Genomic DNA, 20,389 nt, shown 5'->3' on the forward strand with positions numbered 1-20,389 from the left:
ATTTATATGTAACCTACAAATGTACTTTAGATTGCACAGGTTTGTTTTCCTGAATAAGTTAAACATTTGCGCTAAATCTACTAGATTTTTCCTATTTCCTCCCATTCCTTGTGATTCATAATGAAAGAGTTGTCTCTCTCTCTCTCAGCTTTTGGACAAACCATTTGCTCTTTGGGCAAAAACAAATAATTATTGACTTCCCACTGTAGGTCCAGCATCTGTCTAGGTACAAAGATCAAAAAATTGTATTTTCTGCTTTATGGATCTTCTTTCCATGTGGACAGAAACAAAAAATAATTAATAAAACAAAGCAGTCATTCAAATGGGGACATTCAACAAAGCATATGATAGAGAATGATTGGAGTAGAAAGGCAAGAGGGAACTTCTTTAGATAGGAAGTTTCTTGGGGTTGATATTCACAAATTCATGAACTCCTCTCTCAAACCCTTTTGTTCAGTCTGCCTACCCTACCACACCCCTTCCTTTCTTGCAGTGATTTTTTTTGCCTCAGAGATGGATCGCCCCTTCCTAAATTAAGTTGTATATTTCTTTTTTTTTAAGATTTATTTATTCTTACTTTAGAGAGAGAGAGAGCACGCATGCACTCGTGGGGGGAGGGGCAGAGGGAGATAATCTCAAGCAGACACCACACTGCATGCAGAGCCCAACACCTGGCTCAATCCCAGGACCCATGAGATCATGACCTGAGTCAAAATTACAAATGGAACACTTAACCGACTGAGCCACTCAGGCACCCCAGGTTATATACTTCTAACACAATTTTCTACAGTTCCTAGGACAGGATTTAGAACACAGTAAGTATTCAATACCTTTTTTGATTAATTGAATTTCTATTTATGTAACTTTTTATAACCTACTCAGCTTGGTAACATCTTCCAGCACATTAAAAAGCACCATAGATAACGAAAACAAGCTTCTTAGAACTAATGCATAGCTCATAAGAAGGTAATTTGAATATAAAAGAAAGTGTAGAAAGTAAACTGAATTGTGGCATTTTGAAGTCTCTATATTCAAGGAATTTTATCATTTAAAATATTTTAGTTCTGGGATGCCTGAGTGGCTCAGGCGGTTAAGCATCTGCCTTTGGCTCAGGTCATGATCTCAGAATCCTGAGATCAAGCCCCGCGTCACGCTCTCTCTCTCTCTCTCTCTCTCTCTCTCTCTCTCTCAAATAAATAAATAAATAAATAAATAAAATACTTCAGTCCTGTTAGGAAAAGTGTATGTTCTTGATCAAGATCTGATGAATGGACTTAGAAAAGGAAAGGAAATAGTTTGTAGACAGCATGGAAGAAGGTCATCAAAACTGAGAAGTGGTTTTAATGTTTTATTTCATTTTATTGAACAGGTACTTACATAACACTATAGATCAAGAATTGTTTAAGTACCTACAAATATTAACTTGGTCAATCCTTATAATCTTATGAGGAAGGTAACTTTACCATATCAATTAAGTCAAAAACAAATATCAGACATTTCAGATGGTTCTGGGCACCTGGGTGGCTCAGTTGGTTAAGCGACTGCCTTCGGCTCAGGTCATGATCCTGGAGTCCCAGGATTGAGTCCCACATAGGGCTCCCTGCTCAGCAGGGAGTCTGCTTCTCCCTCTGACCCTCTTCCCTCTCGTGCTATCTCTCATTCTCTCTCTCTCAAATAAATAAATAAAATCTTTAAAAAAAAAGAAAGTTCAGATGGTTCAACTTACCTCTATTTTACAGATGACAGAATTTAGGCATAAAGAGGTTAAGCAATTTATGTGTTAGTAAAATGCAAAGCTAAGTTTTTACATCAGGCGGTCTGGCTCAAGAGTGTGTACTTGTAACCATGGCACTATAAAAGGAAAGAGTTTACCTAACTCTGAGGTATCATTGCTGATTTCAATATAATTAGGGCAAGAATTAGCACTACCTAGGACAGAATTATTAAGTAGGTCATGGTCTTTGTCCATTACCTGGCCCCCATTATTTAAATCCCATGACAGTACAGGAATACAGCTTTTGAAAGAACTGGAGTAATTATAAGGCTTAATTCATGCATTAGTTGAAAAGTTTAAGAAGCTATAACCCAGTGATCCAATTTCAGGTTGATGTTGTTATAAAACACACACACACACACACACACACACACACACACACACACACACATGCACACACAAAGAAAATTCAAAATAACTTTAGCTCTTTGCTTTTTTACTAAAGGGCAATATATATTGAAAGGTAAGAGATAGACAACAATATCTTTTTAAAATGCTCTTTTTGTCTTTTATCTATTTTCTTCACACACTTTGGCTACTCCCACACATCTCACTGTAGAACCTCTAAAGAAAAAAAAACCTATCTCTAATATTTTTAATATTTCCAAAGCACTTTTCTTCAGGTTCTGCATTACAAACCCCAAAAATAAATCTGACAAGTGAGGATTTTCCTTGGAACACAGAGTAGGAAAAGAGATAGAAAGTCCTGTCCAAAATCCTCCTTATCAAGGAGAGGTGAGAAAATGCGGAAACAATTATATATTAATACTTCTTATTCCATCACATTACATAAGAAAGAACACCATATCCTCCTTGATTATGGGCAGAAAACTCATTAAGAAAATCCTATAATTAATAATTAAACTAGTAAGTAGAGCATCCCTGTGCTGTGTTTCATTGGATTCATGTCTGCAGCACAGTCAGGGAATGTTAGAGATGCTTGTCTTTCTTGATTCAAAATCACTTAAAATAGCTTCCTGGAGCTCAACACCTGACTGAATATCGTCCTCATTGCCACTTTCATCTCTTTATTCCTAAAAGTGTAGATGGCAGGGTTCAGAAATGGGGTAATAATTACATCAAAAATGGCAAGGAACTTATCCACTGGCACTGTGGGAAATGGCCATGAGTACACAAAAATACATGGACCAAAAAATAAGACCACAACTGTGATGTGAGCTGACAGAGTAGAGAGAGCCTTGGACAAGCCACCTGAAGAACGTTGCCAAACAATGACCAAGATGAAGATATAGGAAATAACCAAAATGAAAAAAGTTCCCAGAGAGATGAAACCACTATTGGCAGTGACCATGAGCTCCAATCTGTAAGTGTCTGTGCAGGCAAGACTAATAAATCGAGGAAGATCACAGTAAAAGCTGTCCACTTCATTGGGGCCACAAAATGGCAGGTTTACAACAAATACAAGTTGGATCAATGAGTGGATGATTCCAATGGTCCAGGCTACCACCAAGAGTAAAATACAAGTTCTGAAGTTCATGATGGTCAGGTAGTGGAGAGGCCTGCATATAGCAACATAACGGTCAAGGGCCATGGCAATGAGCAGAACCATCTCAGTTCCTCCAATAACATGAATGAAAAACATCTGAGCAATGCAGCCTTGGAAAGAGATTACTTTTCTCTCCTTGAAAAGATCAGAAATCATCTTGGGAGCTGCAATGGAGGAAACCCACATGTCAATAAAGGAGAGGTTGGCCAGCAGGAAGTACATGGGGGAGTGTAAATGGGAGTCAGAGATCACTGTGAGCACAATGAGGAGGTTTCCTAAAATACCCGTTATATAGAACACAGAGAAAACTAGAAATAGAACAAGCTGCATCTCCAAAGAACTGGTGAGTCCCACCAACACAATCTCAGACACCACCGAATTATTTCCTCCCCCCATGGTTTCAGTCACTTTGGGCTCCAAATTTGCCTGAAAGAACAGGAAAAAAATAACAAATTGGGATTACTGGCCATATCCATCAAGGTTCCATTAGAGAAGCAGACCATTAGGAGATAATATACTAAGGTATTTCTTAGTGATTTGACCTTGCATAATCATGGAAGCTGATTCAGCAGTTTCTGTTAAGTCTATTGTCTTTGCATCTGATGCCGTAGCTTGATGTCCACAGGACAGGCCCCCAGGAAGGGAAGATGGATGCAAATTGAAGGAAAACAAAAATAAACTGGAACACACAAGTAAAAGCTAAAGTCCTCAGGGACAGACGAAAATTAGTGTCAGTGTTCATTGCCTCTAACCTCAATGGTATAGATGTACTGCAGAAGCCAGGGCCCTCCACCACAGAGCTGAACACACAGTGGGCCCACAAGTCAGAGAAGCTCAAGAAGGATCCCAAAGAGGGTGTGGCAGTTGCGGTCCTGGCCACTGCCTCACCCCAATGAGATAAGCCAGCAGAGAAATGACAACGTGTATGAGCTATAAATATGGCTGCTGTTTCACTTCAACCTAGAAATATTGCAAAAGAATCTCCTTTACAATGTATTCTAGTTGGAAACATAGAGAAAAAGGAATTCTAGAGCATGTAGTTCAATCTAGGCAAGCTGACACAATACAAAGCCACCATACTGTCTATTTAAAAGAATATAGGGGTGCCTGAGTGGCTCAGTCAGTTAAGTGTCGGACTCTTGTTTTCAGTTCAGCTCATTATCTCAGGGGCATGAGATCAAGCCCTGTGTCTGGCTGGGCACTCATCAGGGAGTCTGCTTCTCCTCTCCCTCTGCTCCTCCCCCTGCTCACACACGCTCTCTCTCTCTCAAATAAATAAATCTTTAAAAAATAGATTTCTAAGAGAATGTAAAAATTTTGAAAATTACCACCTCTATTCATTTGGTCAAACCAAATTTAAGTGGCACTTAAGTAGACTTGACAAAGGCTCTAAATCTATTTGTCCTAATCTCACTTCATCTCCCACCAACTTCCCTTGTTATTACTGACTCTGTTTAAAATTTCACCATGGGTTCTCCTCTGATGTCAGAAAGCCACTTCAAGAGAGAAATGGAAAAGAATTTAAATAGAGTTTTGTAGTGAAAGGAAAACAAAGGTACTAAGTATTATACGGCAATAAATTGTTGCTTCTACTAGCCCACAGGGACTTCAAAATGCCTAAAAACATAAAAAGGAAAAAACTGGCAGAACTACAAAAGAAATAGGGACATTCTGTATACTTGTGGAAATAGTGGAAGAGTGAAACACATTTCCTTCAGTGAACAATAGGACAAACCAACAAAATATCAGTCGGCATAATGAAGGTTTAAAAACATGATTAATCAGGGGCGCCTGGGTGGCTCAGTTGGTTAAGCGACTGCCTTCGGCTCAGGTCATGATCCTGGAGTCCCGGGATTGAGTCCCGCATCGGGCTCCCTGCTCAGCGGAGAGTCTGCTTCTCCCTCTGACCCTCTCCCCTCTCATGCTCTCTCTCTAGCTCATTCTCTCTCTCAAATAAATAAATAAAATCTTCTAAAAAAATAAATAAAATAAATAAAAACATGATTAGTCAAATTGAATTATATAGTTCGCTGCCCCCAATATATGCAGAATACTCAAGTATTTATAGAGCATTAAAAAAACTTTACCATATGCTGTATTATAGAGCAAATCTTAACAAATTTCAAAAGATTGCTACCATGCAAACCATATTCCAGCCCCAGAGCAATTAAGGTATAACAACTAACCAAAATGTAACTATAAAATCTTCATATGTTTGGAAATTAGGTAACACACTTTTAAATAACTCTTGGGTCAAAGATGAAATCACAATGGAAATAAGAAAACATTTTAAACTGAGTTATAAAATATTTTATACCAAATCCAGTAAGATGAAGCAAAAGCTGTATTTAGAGGAAAATATATAGTCTAACTGCTTATATTAGAGAAAGAAAAAAGGCTTAAAATTAATCTAAAACTTAATGAGCTAAGTATCCATCTTTAAAAGTAGTAAACACAACCACAAAACAAAAACATTTTCTATTAATGAAAGAGAAACCAAAAATAAACTACAGAGAATCTACAAAAACAAAGGCTGTTCTTTGAAAAGACAAGTAAAATTGATAAGCCTTTGATGAAATGAATCAAGCAGAAAAAAAGAGAGATGGCACATAGAACTAATATCAAGAACAAAAGAGGAATATAAATAGAGATGCTACAGACATTGAAAGCATAATAAGAGACTATAATAAACAACTTTATGCCAACATATTCTAAAATTTTGATAACATCAGCAAATATCTAGTAAAACATAACTTACCAAAATTCACTGTGCTGGACACTCTAGAGCCACTGTCCTTCTCTACCCTGCTCCACACCTCTGGGGAGGGCCTTTAAGGACTGCATAAACTGGGCTCCCGGGCTCTCACTGTTGGCTACTTTTGATCAATGAGAGGCACTAACAAGAAACAAGAGGCCAGGGAGAGTGAAAGATAAGAATACCAGTCACGGGGTGCCTGGGTGGCTCAGTCGTTAAACGTCTGCCTTCGGCTCAGGTCATGATCCCAGGGTCCTGGGATCGAGCCCCGTATTGGGCTCCCTGCTCGTTGGGAAGCCTGCTTCTCCCTCTCCCACTCCCCCTGCTTGTGTTCCCTCTCTCTCTGTGTTTCTCTCTGTCAAGTAAATAAATAAAATCTTAAAAAAAAAAAAAAAAAGAATATCAATCGCCTGACAGTCCCCTCCAGGCCCCAGGCTGGCAATGTCTGCATTTCTTTTTAACAGGGCAGCCCTCTCCTACATCTGTAACTTCCTTTACAGATCCCAGCAACCACCCTGGGATGCTTCACCATGCCTTACTGGTTTCCCTTAATCCCATCCTCATCTTTCTAAATAGTCTACTTATTGTGAATCTTCCCTCTATTACTCTACTTAAGTGTGCTGTTTTCTGTGGGGACCACAATTAATAAGATAGGAAACCTAAATAATCCTATAACTGCATTAAAGAGATTAAAAAATTTAAGTTGAATTTTAAAAATCTTCCAGCAAACACAATTCCGGTTTTTATGGCAAAATCTACCAAAAATTCAAGGAACCAATAACTATAATTCTACTGAAACTGCAAAGAAAGAGAGAAAATTTTCTTCCCTACCTTATTTTATGAGACTAACATAATGTCCATACTAAAATTTGACCAGAGCAGTATGAGAAAAAAAAAATTTCAGGGCAGTATCACCCCCGGATTTGTTTTTTTTAAGATTTATTTATTTATTTGAGAGAAAGCACACTCCCGAGTGGGGGTGGGAGGCAGAAGCAGACAGAGAGGAAGAGAGAATCCCAAGCAGACTCCCCACTGAGAGTGGAGCCCTACTGGGGCTCGATCCCACAGCCCCAAGATCACAACCTGAGCCAAAATCAAGAGTAAGACACTTAACCGAAGGAGACACCCACACGCCCCCATCACCCATGGATTTAGATGCAAAATTAATAAAAATAATTTTGCTAAAAGGAGGAAAAGTGGGGCAGTATAGCAGTCTGGGTTTCCCAAAAGCAAGCACTGAGGTGGAGGTTAGTGTACAAGATGATCATGAGAGATTAACACCTTTAAGGAGAAGTCAGAGGAGGCAGGATTGGGCAAAAGACAAAGTCTAACTGCGATGCAAAGCCAACAAATCCCCACCTTGCTGAGCCCTGTAGGGAGTTTTGCTCCATGAGAGTGCCCCATGTGGGCTGGAAATAGCTCGGCATTTATACTTCCCTTCACTCAGTCTTCCAGCACATATGGGCTGCTCTGGTCAGGGTGTGACCTCAAGGCTATCTGCTGATGGCACTCCCCATGGCTGGGCAGCAAATCCCTCCTTGAAGGAAAACCCAGGTGGCAGGGAGGGCAGGAGATGAAGGATTCTAGTCTAGACATGTAAAGTGTTAAGTGAAAGGTGGACATCCAGTAGTATTCTTCTTTAAACAATGCACATTTATTTTGCTTTTGCCTACTTTGCATACATAAATAACAGAATAATAGGAAAGGAAAAAGCAAGGGATTTTTTTAAAGATTTTATTTGTCAGAGAGAGAAAGAGAGAGCGCACATGCAGGGGGAGAGGCAGGCAGAGGGAGAAGCAGACTTCCCACTGAGCAGGGAATCCAATGGGGAACTTCATCCCAGGACCCCAGGATCATGACCTGAGCCAAAGGCAGACACTTAACTGACGGAGCCATCCAGGCATCCCAAAGCAAGGGATTGTTAACACAAAAACCACATGGAGGTTAACTGTAGAAAGGAAGGAGAGGAACAAAAACAGAGAAACACAGGAGCTTTATAAGGCACTAGAAAAACTCTTTTAACCTGAGTAATGAGTGCACAGGAATTCACATTACTTTTAATATACCTATGTTTATACACTCCTCTGTATGTAGAATATTTCACAATTTTTAAAAAAATAACAGAAAAAGAAGATGGATAGGGATATTCCAGACGGGGGGAACAGCATGTGCAAAGGTACAGCGGTGAGAGTGAAGAGCAGTTTTGGGTGGAGAACCAAATGATGACTTTTATGGCTTCTATGCAAGTTGTGTAGGAGGAACATAGGAGATAAAAGGTAAAGATAAGTAGAAAACAGATTGCAGAGGCCCTAGAAAGCCAGACTATGGGGAATGAAATACTCCATAATGGAGATTTAAGTTGAAGAACTTGATACCTGTAAAGTAGTGTTGGTTTTTTTAAAGGAGCTAAGGCTAGAGAGGTGACTTAGAAATCATCTGCATAGATGTGATCACTGAAGCCACAAGAAATATATGTATCTAGAGGAAAAGTTAAATATGCTATGAGAAAAGCCCAAGATTTAAAGTCTGGGAAAAAGGGACACCTGGGTGGCTCAGTTGTTAAGCGTCTGCCTTCACCTCAGGTCATGATCCCAGGGTCCTGGGATCGAGCCCCGCATCGGGCTCCCTGCTCCATGGGAAGCCTGCTTCTCCCTCTCCCGCTCCCCCTGCTGGTGTTCTCTCTCTCACTGTGTCTCCTCTGTCAAATAAATAAATAAAATCTAAAAATAAATAAATAAATAAATAAATAAATAAATAAATAAATAAATAAATAAATAAAATAAGTCTGGGAAAAAGAAATAAAAACAGGGAAAGAAACAGTTCCAGAGAACCAGAGAGTTCAGAACTCTAGAAGTCAAGAAATGAGATTATTTCAGAAGGTGAATAGTGTTGCAGTGGAATCAAGAGGAATAAGAATTAATTCAGCGTTTCTGGGATTAACAAAAGAAAACTGGTATTTGAAAGCAAGGCACTGCTAGGAATTCTTCACTAATGTATTCCTAGTGCCTAGAATGTAACACATCGGATGTGCTCCATGAATATTTATGGAATAAATGAATAATAGAGGGAGGAACTCAGACTGCCCAGGGTTAAGGTAAACGTAGGCTGTTAAGAAAGTTAGTCTCTTGAGAGTATACAATTTAAAAATAAAGGAGGAGAAGGATACATGGAGAGAGCCCAAAATAAAGGGACTTTTTAATGATTAAATAAACAGGAGAAATGAGTGTTTCATAGGAACCATGGGGGGAGAATATGAAAGCGCACAACAGCCAGAGGTAATTGGTCATAAGGCTCTGGAGTAGCAGAAATGGATGAAATAAAAAAATAAAGATAAGAAGGCTTAGCCTTGCAAAATACAAGGGCCATGTATTGTTCTAAGTCAGGAAAGGAAAAGGGAAAAAAAAATTTGTGAAGACACAAACATGCTATAATAAGGCTTCTTGTTATAGTAAGAACACTAAAGTAGTAACAGGTGAATCTGAACTGTACTAGATCAGAAGGTCTGTCTTTTAGTGGATATACTGTCAATGAGGTTTTTGAACTATAGATTTTCAAGCAGATGTATAAAATGATTTCTGCCTATTACTGTCCCTTTTTTCATTTGATATCACCAGCAAATAAATAAAAGAGGGATGCCTGGATGGCTCAGTTGGTTGAGTGACTGACTGACTCTTGATTTCGGCTCAGCTCGTGATCTCACGGTCCTGGGATCGAGCCCCACATTGGGCTCCCCACTGAATGGGGAGTTTGCTTGTCTCCCTATCCCTCTGCCCCTCCCCCTGTTCGCACTCTCGAGCTCGCTGTCTCTCAAATAAATAAATAGACCTTTAAATAAATAAATGAAAAGCCCTCAAACCAAGGAAAAGATCATCCGACATCCTGCAGTTTTGCTACTTAAAAAAGAAAAAAAAATCAAAATTTTCCATGATTTATCTAGAATCTGGTTGGGATGGAGTGGGATCCAGGGAAGCAGAGAAGAGAAACCAATAAGAAATAGAGGATGAACCAGTAGACCAGAGCTTTAAGATGATACAGTAGTGAGGACTGATGAGCCAAAAAAGGAAAATACAAGGTTCCTGCAAAATCCAGAGTGTTCCTGGTTCCCAGTCTCTCTGCCCGCCCCGCCTATTCTACAGCAAAATAGTATTCCAGAAACACTGGCTGTGCCTCTCTACTAATCCAAATTGGAGATTTCCCATTGACTGAAAAACAACCCAGGTATTCTAGGGCCTCTGTGTTTGGGCCCCAGCACCAACTCACCCTATGTTCAGCTAAACAGACCCTGCATCTCTGAAACTTTTCCTCCTTTTCTTCAGACTCTCCCTTCCAAATAAAAAACGCTGCCTCATCTATCTTGAAATGCTGTTCATTTTTCACAGCCCCATTTAAGTGCCACCCAGTTCATGAAACCTCCCCAATTATCCTAGCAGGAAAAAAAAAATCTTGTTCGCTCTGCCGTAGCACTTCCTACTTAGCACAGCACCTTTTGTCCTGCAGTATAGTTACATGAGCATGACTTGGTTCCTGTGTTTCCAGGCACTAGAGGGCAGGACCTCTGCATTATTCATCTCTATTTTCATCCTAGGAGAGTTTCAGAGGGCAGAATGGTCCATTCTAGGAAGTCAATGTTTGCTAAATTAATTTGAATTAATTCCTTTGCAATTTCAACTTAACTGTTTAAAATAAGATATTTTAGAAGATGAAGATAAAGAAAACATACAAAGAGAAGAAGAATGATGGTAAGGAGTGGAGAGAAAAAACAATTTAATGATAAAGAAAACAAAAATTAAGTGAAGAAGTAAGTAATAGGGAAAGAGTGATAAAAAGAATCATGGAGAAGAGAAAGAAAAACGGAAACAGAGTGAAATTTCCCTCAAGTTCTGAGACTAGAGACTAACATGCCCAAATGGAAAAATACAGGAAAGGAATTAAAAATTAGCTTAAATATTGAAAATTCCAAAGTGCCCTAGCCATACACCCAGTAGAAGGCTTTTAGAAAGAAGCTAACCTCACAAAGACAAGGACCTGAGTTTTCCTTCTCAGAAAATATTTGGCAGAGGAAGCCTGGGTGGCTCAGTCATTAAGCGTCTGCCTTCGGCTCAGGTCATGATCCCAGGGTCCTGAGATGGAGTCCCGCATCGGGCTCCCTGCTCCACGGGAAGCCTGCTTCTCCCTCTCCCACTCCCCCTGCTTGTGTTCCCTCTCTCGCTGTGTCTCTCTCTGTCAAATAAACAAATAAAATCTTTAAAAAAAAAAAAAGAAAGAAAATATTTGACAGAAAGCCTCATCTGCTGTGGAGAATGGCAGATCCTTAACTAGAAACCAAAGTTTTCCCCATTCTTTCCACTTCTTTTCTAATGAGACATTTCCCTAAGTGGTATTCCTCCCTTACTTACCTCTCCACCTCTCAGCTGTTCCTGCTCCAGAGGCAGTGATGGAACATAACTTTCGGTTTCTATCTCCTACTCCCACGAGTCCAGCTCATGGGGGGAAGAAACTGTGTATTTTTCTCTGTATTCCCAGAACTCTGGTTAATGTTGAAAACATAACAGAAGCTGGGGAAGTACTTTTTGTTGAATGAGACAATGGACATACAAATAACCCAGATATCAAGGTTTTCTGAATCCTTCAGGAAGACGAGGGTCCAATGAAATAAATTAGAATATTTCACCTCAGCAATTACTTCAGATTTTTTCTCCTCAGTCATTTATTATAATAACTAATTAAATGTCAGAGGAAAGAACATGCAATTCCTGCTTCTTTGGCAAACAGTGGCTAAATTGCATAATTCTGTTTGCTTGGTCCACATAGAAGTTGTGTTCCACCACCAAAACCAGACACTGTTACCAACTCTGGAGTGGATGTTTACTGCCAGACTAAATCTGACCTAAATCTACATATTCTATGTGCATCCTAATGTCATTTACACTCCTGTTTGCCTCCTGGATCGTGCCTGACTCTTCCACATCATGGTTCGTATCCTTGAATATGTGATACTGAATACCTCTCTATCCCTTTTAAAGACCAACATAGGGGCGCCCAGGTGGCTCAGTCGTTGAGCGTCTGCCTTCAGCTCAGATCATGATCCCGGGGTCCTGGGATCAAGCCCTGCATCGGGCTCCCTGCTCCGCGGGAAGCCTGCTTCTCCCTCTCCCACTTGCCCTGCTTGTGTTCCCTCTCTCACTGTGTCTCTCTCTGTCGAATAAATAAATAAAATCTTTAAAAAAAAAATAAAGACCAACATAAGTTCCCTGCAGAATATTTTTCAAACCCTGCCCATTGACTCAACTACTCTTCTCAACTCTTTCTCTTCTGAGTGCCCTCTTCCTCTGGACCACAACTAAATCACAGTTTGAAATCTTCAGTGGTGATTTCAAACTCTGATTTAGTACCAGAAAACATCTCAGTTGACAAAACACAACAAAATGATTGTATCTGTTCCGCCTGTCCTTCTCACCCACCTGTTTTCTAGCAGACCTGAAATAGCAGCATCCTCAGAAAACTCACACCTGGCATGTGGACCTATTTGAAATTCCCCCGGAGTGGAAAAGAGATAGCTAATTAGCAATACAGAGGGTAGTCAAAAATGGTACCACATAGCAGAGGGAAGACCAATATGATTTCAGTCTGTGCTGGGAATGGTCTCAGAATAAGACTGATTTTCCCAGAGCAATGTAAGAGGAGACAATTAAGGAGTCACGTAGGGGAAGAGCTCCCTCATGAATAAATAAGTTTTATCAGGTTGTTGTGGTTTTGTTTTTGTTTTTGTTTCATTTTGTTTTTTACCTCAGGGCTTGAGGTGAAGATGAAGTCCTAAGATTCATGAAAATATCTTTTGATTACTTTTTTTTAAATAGGCTCTATGCCCAGCATGGAGCCCAGTGAAGGGCTTGAACTAACAACTCCAAGATCAAGACCTGAGTTGAGCTTAAGAGTCAAACACTTAACTGACTAAGCCACCTAGGCGACCCTCTTTTAATTGCTTTTTTACTGAAAATCATCTTTACTGTTCTCCCATTTGTATACATATAAGACAGACACAAACACACAAAATTGGATATTTATTCTCTAGATATATGCATTTGGACAGGTTGAAAAAAGAAAAAACAGTATATTCTGGGGTTTAGAAAATACAACAATCCAAGGGGCCCCTGGGTGGCTCAGTCATTAAGCGTCTGCCTTCAACTCAGGTCTTGATCCCAGGGTCCTGGGATCGAGCCCCACATCAGGCTCCCTGCTCCGCGGGAAGCCTGCTTCTCCCTCTCCCACTCCCCCTGCTTGTGTTCCCTCTCTCACTGTGTCTCTCTCTGTCAAATAAATAAATAAATAAAATCTTTAAAAAAATTAAAAAAATACAACAATCCAAGAAAAAGAGCCAACTAAAACATAAAGACTCTTTGTTTTTGACACTATCCTGAATCTACCTATTCATCTATCTAAGGGTCTTATCAATATTCTTACCTCTAAATGCCCATTGCTCTTCCAAATAAATATTTATAAGATTTTTATGAATATGGTTATATTTCCTGTTTCACTTGTGACTTTTGTAGTATCTAATTAGTTCTTATGACAAAATATTTTTCTTTACACGTTCAAAGATCATTGATCAGGATGGTAGAGAAAAGGGTGAAAATTTTAAGGAATTCACATTATTTCTGAAAACACTAATTGAGATTCTAATATACCAAGTTCTGTTACAGATGATAATTATACAGAAGGAGGAAGAAGAGGAGACATGGAATCTCCCTCAAAGAATTCATAGTCCGTGAATGAGAGAAATGTAAAGAAATATTTTAAATAGAGGATAAATGTAGTATTAAAAGCTCCACATAGAAGATAAATAATAAGATATGAGTGGAAAGTATGAAAAGACTTCATCAAAAAGGTAATAGTTGGGTGATAATGTGACTTTGAGCAGTGACAGAAGGAGCAGCTCATATAAAGATATGAAAATCTAAAAAAAAAAGATATGAAAATCTGAAACAGCACAGCATTTACAGAGGCTTGCCAGCAGTTTGCTCGTGGAAGGCCATGGTTTGTGAACAAAGCTGAGAATTCTTAGAAATAACTGTGGGCACCTTGGGTTAATGAGAGAAGATGTGACCAAAAATCACAGATCAGCTTCCTGTCAAAGAGCACAGAAGATGGAGGGAGATTGACCATTTGACAATACATAGCAAAATGGGATTGTGATTCACCTTGTGTTTTTGGGGTTTTTTTTTTAAGAAAAACAAAACCAGGGGCTCCTGGGTGGCTCAGTCTTTGGGCATCTGCATTCGGCTCAGGTTGTGGTCCCAGGGTCCTGGGATCAGGCTCCCCGCTCAGCAGGAAGCCCGTTTCTCCCTCTCGCACTCCCCCTACTTGTGTTCCCTCTCTCACTCTGTCTCTCTGTCAAATAAATAAATAAAATCTTAAAAAAAAAAAACAAAAACAAAAATAAACATTTTTAATTGAAGTATAATAAACATACAATGTGGCATTAGTTTCAGGTATACAATATATTGATTCAACAATTCTGTACATTACTCAGTGCTCACGAAATAAGTGTAGTCACAATCTGTCACCAGACAACCTTGTTACGATGTTATTGACTTTATTCCCTATGCTGTACTTTTCATCTCCGTGACTTCTTTATTTTATAAATGAAAGTTTGTACCCCCCATTCCCCTTTATCTATTTCATCCATCCCCCTCACCTACCTCCCCTCCCCTCACCTACCCCCCATTCCCCTTTATCTACTTCATCCATCCCTCTCACCTACCTCCCCTCCTACCACCTACAATAACCAGTTTGTTCTCTGTATTTAAGAGTCTGTTTTTTTGTTTGTTTCCTGTTTCTTCATTTGTTTTGTTTTTTAGATTCCACATGTAAGTGAAATTATATGGTGTGTGTCTTTCTCTGTCTGACTTATTTCACTTAACATACCATCCTTTAGATACATCCATGTTGTCACAAATGGGAGAGAATCTTCCTTTTTCATGGCTGAATACTATTCCATCATGTATTTATAACACTTCTTCTTTATCCATTCATCTGCTGATGGACACTTAAGTTGTTTCTATATCTTGGCTACTGTAAATAATGCTGCAATAAACATAAGGGTGCATATATCTTTGTGAATTAGTGTTTTCATTTTCTTTGGGTAAATACCCAATAGTGGAATTACTGAATGGTAAGGTATTTCTATTTTTAATTCTTTGAGGAAACTCCATACTGTTTTCCACAGTGGCTTCATCAACATACATTCCCACCAACAGTGCACAAGGGTTCCTTTTTCTCCACATCCTCACCAACACTTGTTATTTCTTGTCTTTTTGATACTAGCCATTCTGACAGGTGTGAGGTGATATCTCATTGCGGTTTTGATTTGCATTTCCCTGATGATTAGTGATGTTGAGCATCTTTTTCATGTGTCTATTGACCATCTATATGTCTTCTCTGGAAAAATGTCTATTCAGGTCTTCTGCCCATTTTTTAAATTTATTTATTTATTTAAATAATCTCTACACTCAACATGGAGCTCAAATTTATGACCCTGAGATCAAGAGTCACACACTCTTCCGACTGAGCCAGCCAGGCACTCCTGCCCATTTTTAATCAGGTTATTTGTGATTTTGGTGTTGAGTTGTATAAGTTCTTCATATATTTTGGATATTAACCCCTTATCAGATATATCATTTGCAAATATCTTCTCCCATTCATTAGATTGCCTTTTTGTTTTGTTTCCTTTGCTATGCAGAAGCTTTTTATTTTGGTGTAGTCCTAATAGTTGAATTTTGTTTTTGTTTCTCTTGGCTGGGAAAACATCTAGAAAAATGTTGCTAAAGCCAACATGAAAGAGATTACTGCCTATGCTTTCCCCTAGGAGTTTTATAGTTTCAGGTCTTACGTTTAGGTCTTTAACCCATTTTGAGCTTATTTTTTGTGAATAGTGTAAGAAAATGATCCAGTTTCATTCTTTTGCATGTAGCTGTCCAGTTTTCTCAACACAATTTGCTGATGAGACAGTCTTTTCCCCATTGCATATTCTTGCCTCCTTTGTTATATATTAATTATATAAGTATGGGTTTATTTATAGGGTCTCTAATCTGTTCTATTGATCTATGTGTTTATTTTTGTGCCTGTCCCATATTATTCTGATTACCACAGGTTTGTAGTATATCTTGAAATCTAGGATTGTGTGATACCTTCAGTTTTGTTTTTTCTCAAGATCGCTTTGGCTATTGAGGGTCTTTTGTGGTTCTGTACAAATTTTAGGAATATTTGTTCTAGTTCTGTGAGAAATGCTATTGGTATTTTGGTATTTTGATAGGGATTGCACTGATTACTTAGTTTCTTAAGAGAAGCCATTTGTGGGGCACCTGCATGGTGCAGTCTGTTCAGGGTCTGACTCTTGGTTTTGGCTCAGGTTGTGATCTCAGGATCATAAGATCAGCGCCATGTCAGGCTCCGTGATCAGAGCAGAATCTGCTAAAGACTCTCTCTCCCTCTCCCTCTGCCCCTGCCCGCCAGGCTTGTGCGCACTTTCCTTCTCTCTCTCTCTTCCTCTCTCTCTCAAATAAGTAAATAAATAAATCTTTAAAAAAAAGTCATTTGCTCTCATTCTATATGCAATGAATCTTTTTTATTTGGCTGCCTTTAAGTTTTTCTCATCACTGGTTTTCAACAATTTAATTGTTATATGCCTTGGTGAGATTTTCACATCCTTTTCTGGTATTTCCATCATTTCTGTCATTCCTGAATATGTTGATTTATTTTTCTTCTGGGGGTCATATTATTATGCTTCATAGTATGCCTGAATTTTTTTTTTTTTTTTTGCACAGTGTAGCTTTAATGAGTTAAGCACAGAGCTATTCCAACATGCTTTCACACATATGTTTAGAAATCCTTATATCTTCCTTTGGGTGCCTGGGTAACTCAATCCATTAAGCTGCTGACTCTTGGATCCTGCTTGGGTCATGATCTCAGAGTTCTGGGTTCCAGCCCTGAGTCTGGCTCTGTGCTCAGTTGCTCAGTGGGAAGTCTGCTTGATGATTCTCTCTCTCCCTCTCCCTCTACCTCTACCCATGCTCGTATGCCCACTCTCTCTCTCTTTCTCTGTCTAAGATGAATAAATATATCTTTTAAAAAAATACTTATGTCTTCCAGGCACATATCCTAACATCAAACTGCTAAACCCTAAGCCCTAACTTAACTTTAACCCTAACCCAAACACTAACTCAAACCCAATGCTAACCCTAAAACCAACCCTAAACAAAACCCTAAAACAAACCCAAACGCTAATCCTGAACCACAAATCCTAACCCTCTGGAGAGGTTTCTGAATGGCAAAACACCAGGCACATATTCTCACCCTAACTCTAACCAGAACTCTTACAGTAACCCCAGCAGAAGTTTGGGGTTTTATTCTCTGTGATACCTCATCTGAAAATACCAGGCACATACCATACCCAAAACCATAACTGACTCCTACGTCTAACCACAAACCCTGAATACTATCCCTAAAATTTACCCTATCCATAACCCTAACACTTCACCTAACCCTAACCCTCTGGAGAGGTCTCTGAACTGTAAAATTCCAGGCATGTACCATAACCTTAACCCTAACCCAAACACCAACCCTAACCCTAACTGTAACCCTAATCCCTAACTTTAACCCTAACCCCTAACCTTTAACCACTAACATCTAATACTAATCACTTACTTTATAATTTTTTTCTTTTTGTATTTAGTTTTTAGTTTTTATTTAAATTCCAGTTCATTAATACAGTGTAATACTAGTTTCAAGTGTACAATATAGTGATTCAACACTTCCATACAACACGGGGTGCTCATCACAAGTGTGCTCCTTAATCCCCAGCACCTATTTATCCCATCCCCCCACCTCCCCTCTGGTAACCATCAGTTTGTTCGCTACAGTTAAGAGTCTGTTTCTTGGTTTGCCTCTCTGTTTTCTCCCCTTTGCTCATTTGTTTTGTTTCTTAAATTCCACATATGAGTGAAATCATATAGTATCTCTCTTTCTCTGAATGATTTATTTCACTTAGCACAATACTCTCTAGCTCTATCCATGCCGTTGCAAATTATGCCTGAGAATTTTTGCTTGGATGCTAGTTGCGATTTTTACATTGTTGATTATTGCATTTTATTGTATTCCTTTAAATAGTGTTAGATTTTGTCCTAGAATTTAGATCATTCAAATCTTCCACCCTGCTTTTTAAACAACTATTATAAGATTTGGTGAGATATTCTCTAAAGAATGATTACAAAGCTGGGGCGCCTTTGGCTCAGGTCATGACCCCAGGGTCCTGGGATGGAGCCCTGCACTGGGCTCCCTGCTCCGTGGGAAGCCTGCTTCTCCCTCTCCCACTCCCCCTGCTTGTGTTCCCTCTCACACTGTGTCTCTCTCTGTCAAATAAATAAATAAAATCTTTTTAAAAAAAGAATGCTTACACAGCATAACCAAGGCAGAAGGAAAATCAAATATTCCTTGGCTGATTCAGTCCAACCTAGAACGATTGTAAGAAATATAGAAAGCTAAAATGACTTTTGGGGTGTTCTTAGATTACTTGGAGAAGAACTTCTTTGTTCACTAGTTTCTTTAAGTTCATGAATGATTCTATTTCACAAGAAATACGCAAGAGCTCTTAAAAGCTAAAAAATAAACATATTTTTTTCTTGTTTTGTGTTCTACAGAGGCCCCCTCAAAATATATTTCAGCCATGGTTACTAACAAAGCAAGAGATGAAATCTCTCACACTTTCAAGTGTTGCCTATTGGTCGTATAACCAGCCTTTCCCTTCCAGAAAAGTTAGTCCCTAAAACATTAAATTCAAGTAGCTATTCACAGTGTTTTTAAAATCATATCAAGAATATATCTTTTTATACTATATAATTAGCTTTCCATTTATGTAACAAGCTTATTGTCTCACTTGTGTTATGTACATATTGAGAACAGCTGATCAAAGTTCTGTTTACATGTTTCTTGATCTATTCTTTAGCTTTACCTCTTCCATGTGAATAATAATAAAAACATTTTAAAACCTGTTTTCATCTTTTCCATCATTGCATTGCTCTTCTCTACTTACTCTCCATAGCTTTTCTAAACCAGATTATTTTTTTTTAAACACATTCTTTTTTTAAGATTATTTATTTGAGAGAGAGACAGAGAGAGCACACGCAGGGGAGGGGCAGAGGGAGAGAGAAAGGGAGAAGCAGACTCCCTGCTGAGCATGGAGCTCCACTCAGGGCTTAACGAAGGGCTCAACCCAGGGCTCCATCCCACAACCCGAGATCACGACCTGAGCCGAAGTCAGATGCTTAACTGACTGAGCCACCCAGGTGCCCCTTAACCACATTCTTTTTAAGAAAATACAAAGCAGCAGTCTCTTAATGTAAAAACTAAGGCTGAATAAAAAAATATTTCCCCCTGGTTCTTACAAGTGATGTACTATTAAGACATCACAATCTCATACAAGCACTCTCTACTAACTCCTCATTCCCACATGAGAATAAGGAGAACTCTTAATAGCAGCACACTTGGCTACCAGGCTAATAACCTCTCTGGAATACCTCTGATCCTACTACCTCTCATAATGCTTCCTGCTCAGGATGGCTTTTTCAAATCCCTACTTCCTTCTCTGCGTGAAGCATTTTTCTCTAAGAAAACCGTATTGTCGGCACAGCCAGCAGAGCCGCGGTCCGGACGGCAGCTCGTGCCCCGAGCTCTCCGCCTCCCCCCGCCCGCCAGCCCGAGGCCCCCCGAGCCCTGGCCGCGACCCCCGCAGCAGCGCCGAGAGCAGCGCCCGTAGCAGTGCCATGGCCGGGTGGGACGCCTACATCGACAACCTCATGGTGGACGGGACCTGTCAGGACGCGGCCATCGTGGACTCTGAGGTCTTACCCTCCGTCTGGGCCGCCGTCCCCGGGAAAACCTTCGTCAACATCACACCAGCTGAGGATGGTGTCCTGGTTGGCAAAGACAGATCAAGTTTTTTCGTGAACGGGCTGACACTTGGGGGCCAGAAATGTTCTGTTATCCGGGACTCACTGCTGCAGGATGGGGAATTTACCATGGATCTTCGTACCAAGAGCACTGGGGGAGCCCCCACTTTCAACATCACTGTCGCCATGACTGCCAAGACGCTAGTCCTGCTGATGGGCGAAGAAGGTGTCCACGGTGGTATGATAACAAGAAATGCTATGAAATGGCCTCCCACCTGGGGCGTTACCAGTACTGACCTCGTCCGTCCCTTCCCCCCACCACTCCCCACGGCTTTTGTACCCCTCTCCTTCCCAGATACACACATACAGCATTTTTATTTGGAGGGCCATTACCCCACACCCCTTACTGC

General features: G+C 39.8%; 1 protein-coding gene and 1 pseudogene across 1 annotated transcript; one reads left to right on the forward strand and one right to left on the reverse strand.

The window, feature by feature from the left end:
- Positions 1-2,597: 2,597 nt before the first annotated feature.
- Positions 2,598-19,855, reverse strand: LOC113909211 (olfactory receptor 4F21-like). The gene is made up of 3 exons (XM_027570321.1): positions 19,668-19,855; positions 6,040-6,113; positions 2,598-3,445 (listed from the first exon to the last, which is right to left on the reverse strand). Exons 1-3 carry the CDS (start codon positions 19,853-19,855, stop codon positions 2,739-2,741), a joined length of 969 nt encoding a protein of 322 aa, XP_027426122.1. The 3' UTR covers positions 2,598-2,738.
- On the forward strand, positions 19,854-20,275 carry LOC113910330 (annotated as a pseudogene).
- The last annotated feature ends 114 nt before the right edge of the window (positions 20,276-20,389 follow it).

This window comes from Zalophus californianus, chromosome 6 (genome assembly GCF_009762305.2).
Source record: "Zalophus californianus isolate mZalCal1 chromosome 6, mZalCal1.pri.v2, whole genome shotgun sequence".
Lineage (NCBI taxonomy): Eukaryota > Metazoa > Chordata > Mammalia > Carnivora > Otariidae > Zalophus > Zalophus californianus.

What these genes read in the sequence shown, in the direction of transcription:
- LOC113909211 (XM_027570321.1), bottom strand. Translation starts at nt 19,855, where the DNA reads ATGGCACTGCTACGGGCGCTGCTCTCGGCGCTGCTGCGGGGGTCGCGG. An exon ending in TGCTTCACGCAGAGAAGGAA is followed by an intron (nt 6,114 to 19,667) that starts GTAGGGATTTGA and finishes ATGCAGTCCTTA; the next exon opens with AAGGCCCTCCCCAGAGGTGT. An exon ending in GTCCAGCACAGTGAATTTTG is followed by an intron (nt 3,446 to 6,039) that starts GTAAGTTATGTT and finishes CCTCCATTGCAG; the next exon opens with CTCCCAAGATGATTTCTGAT.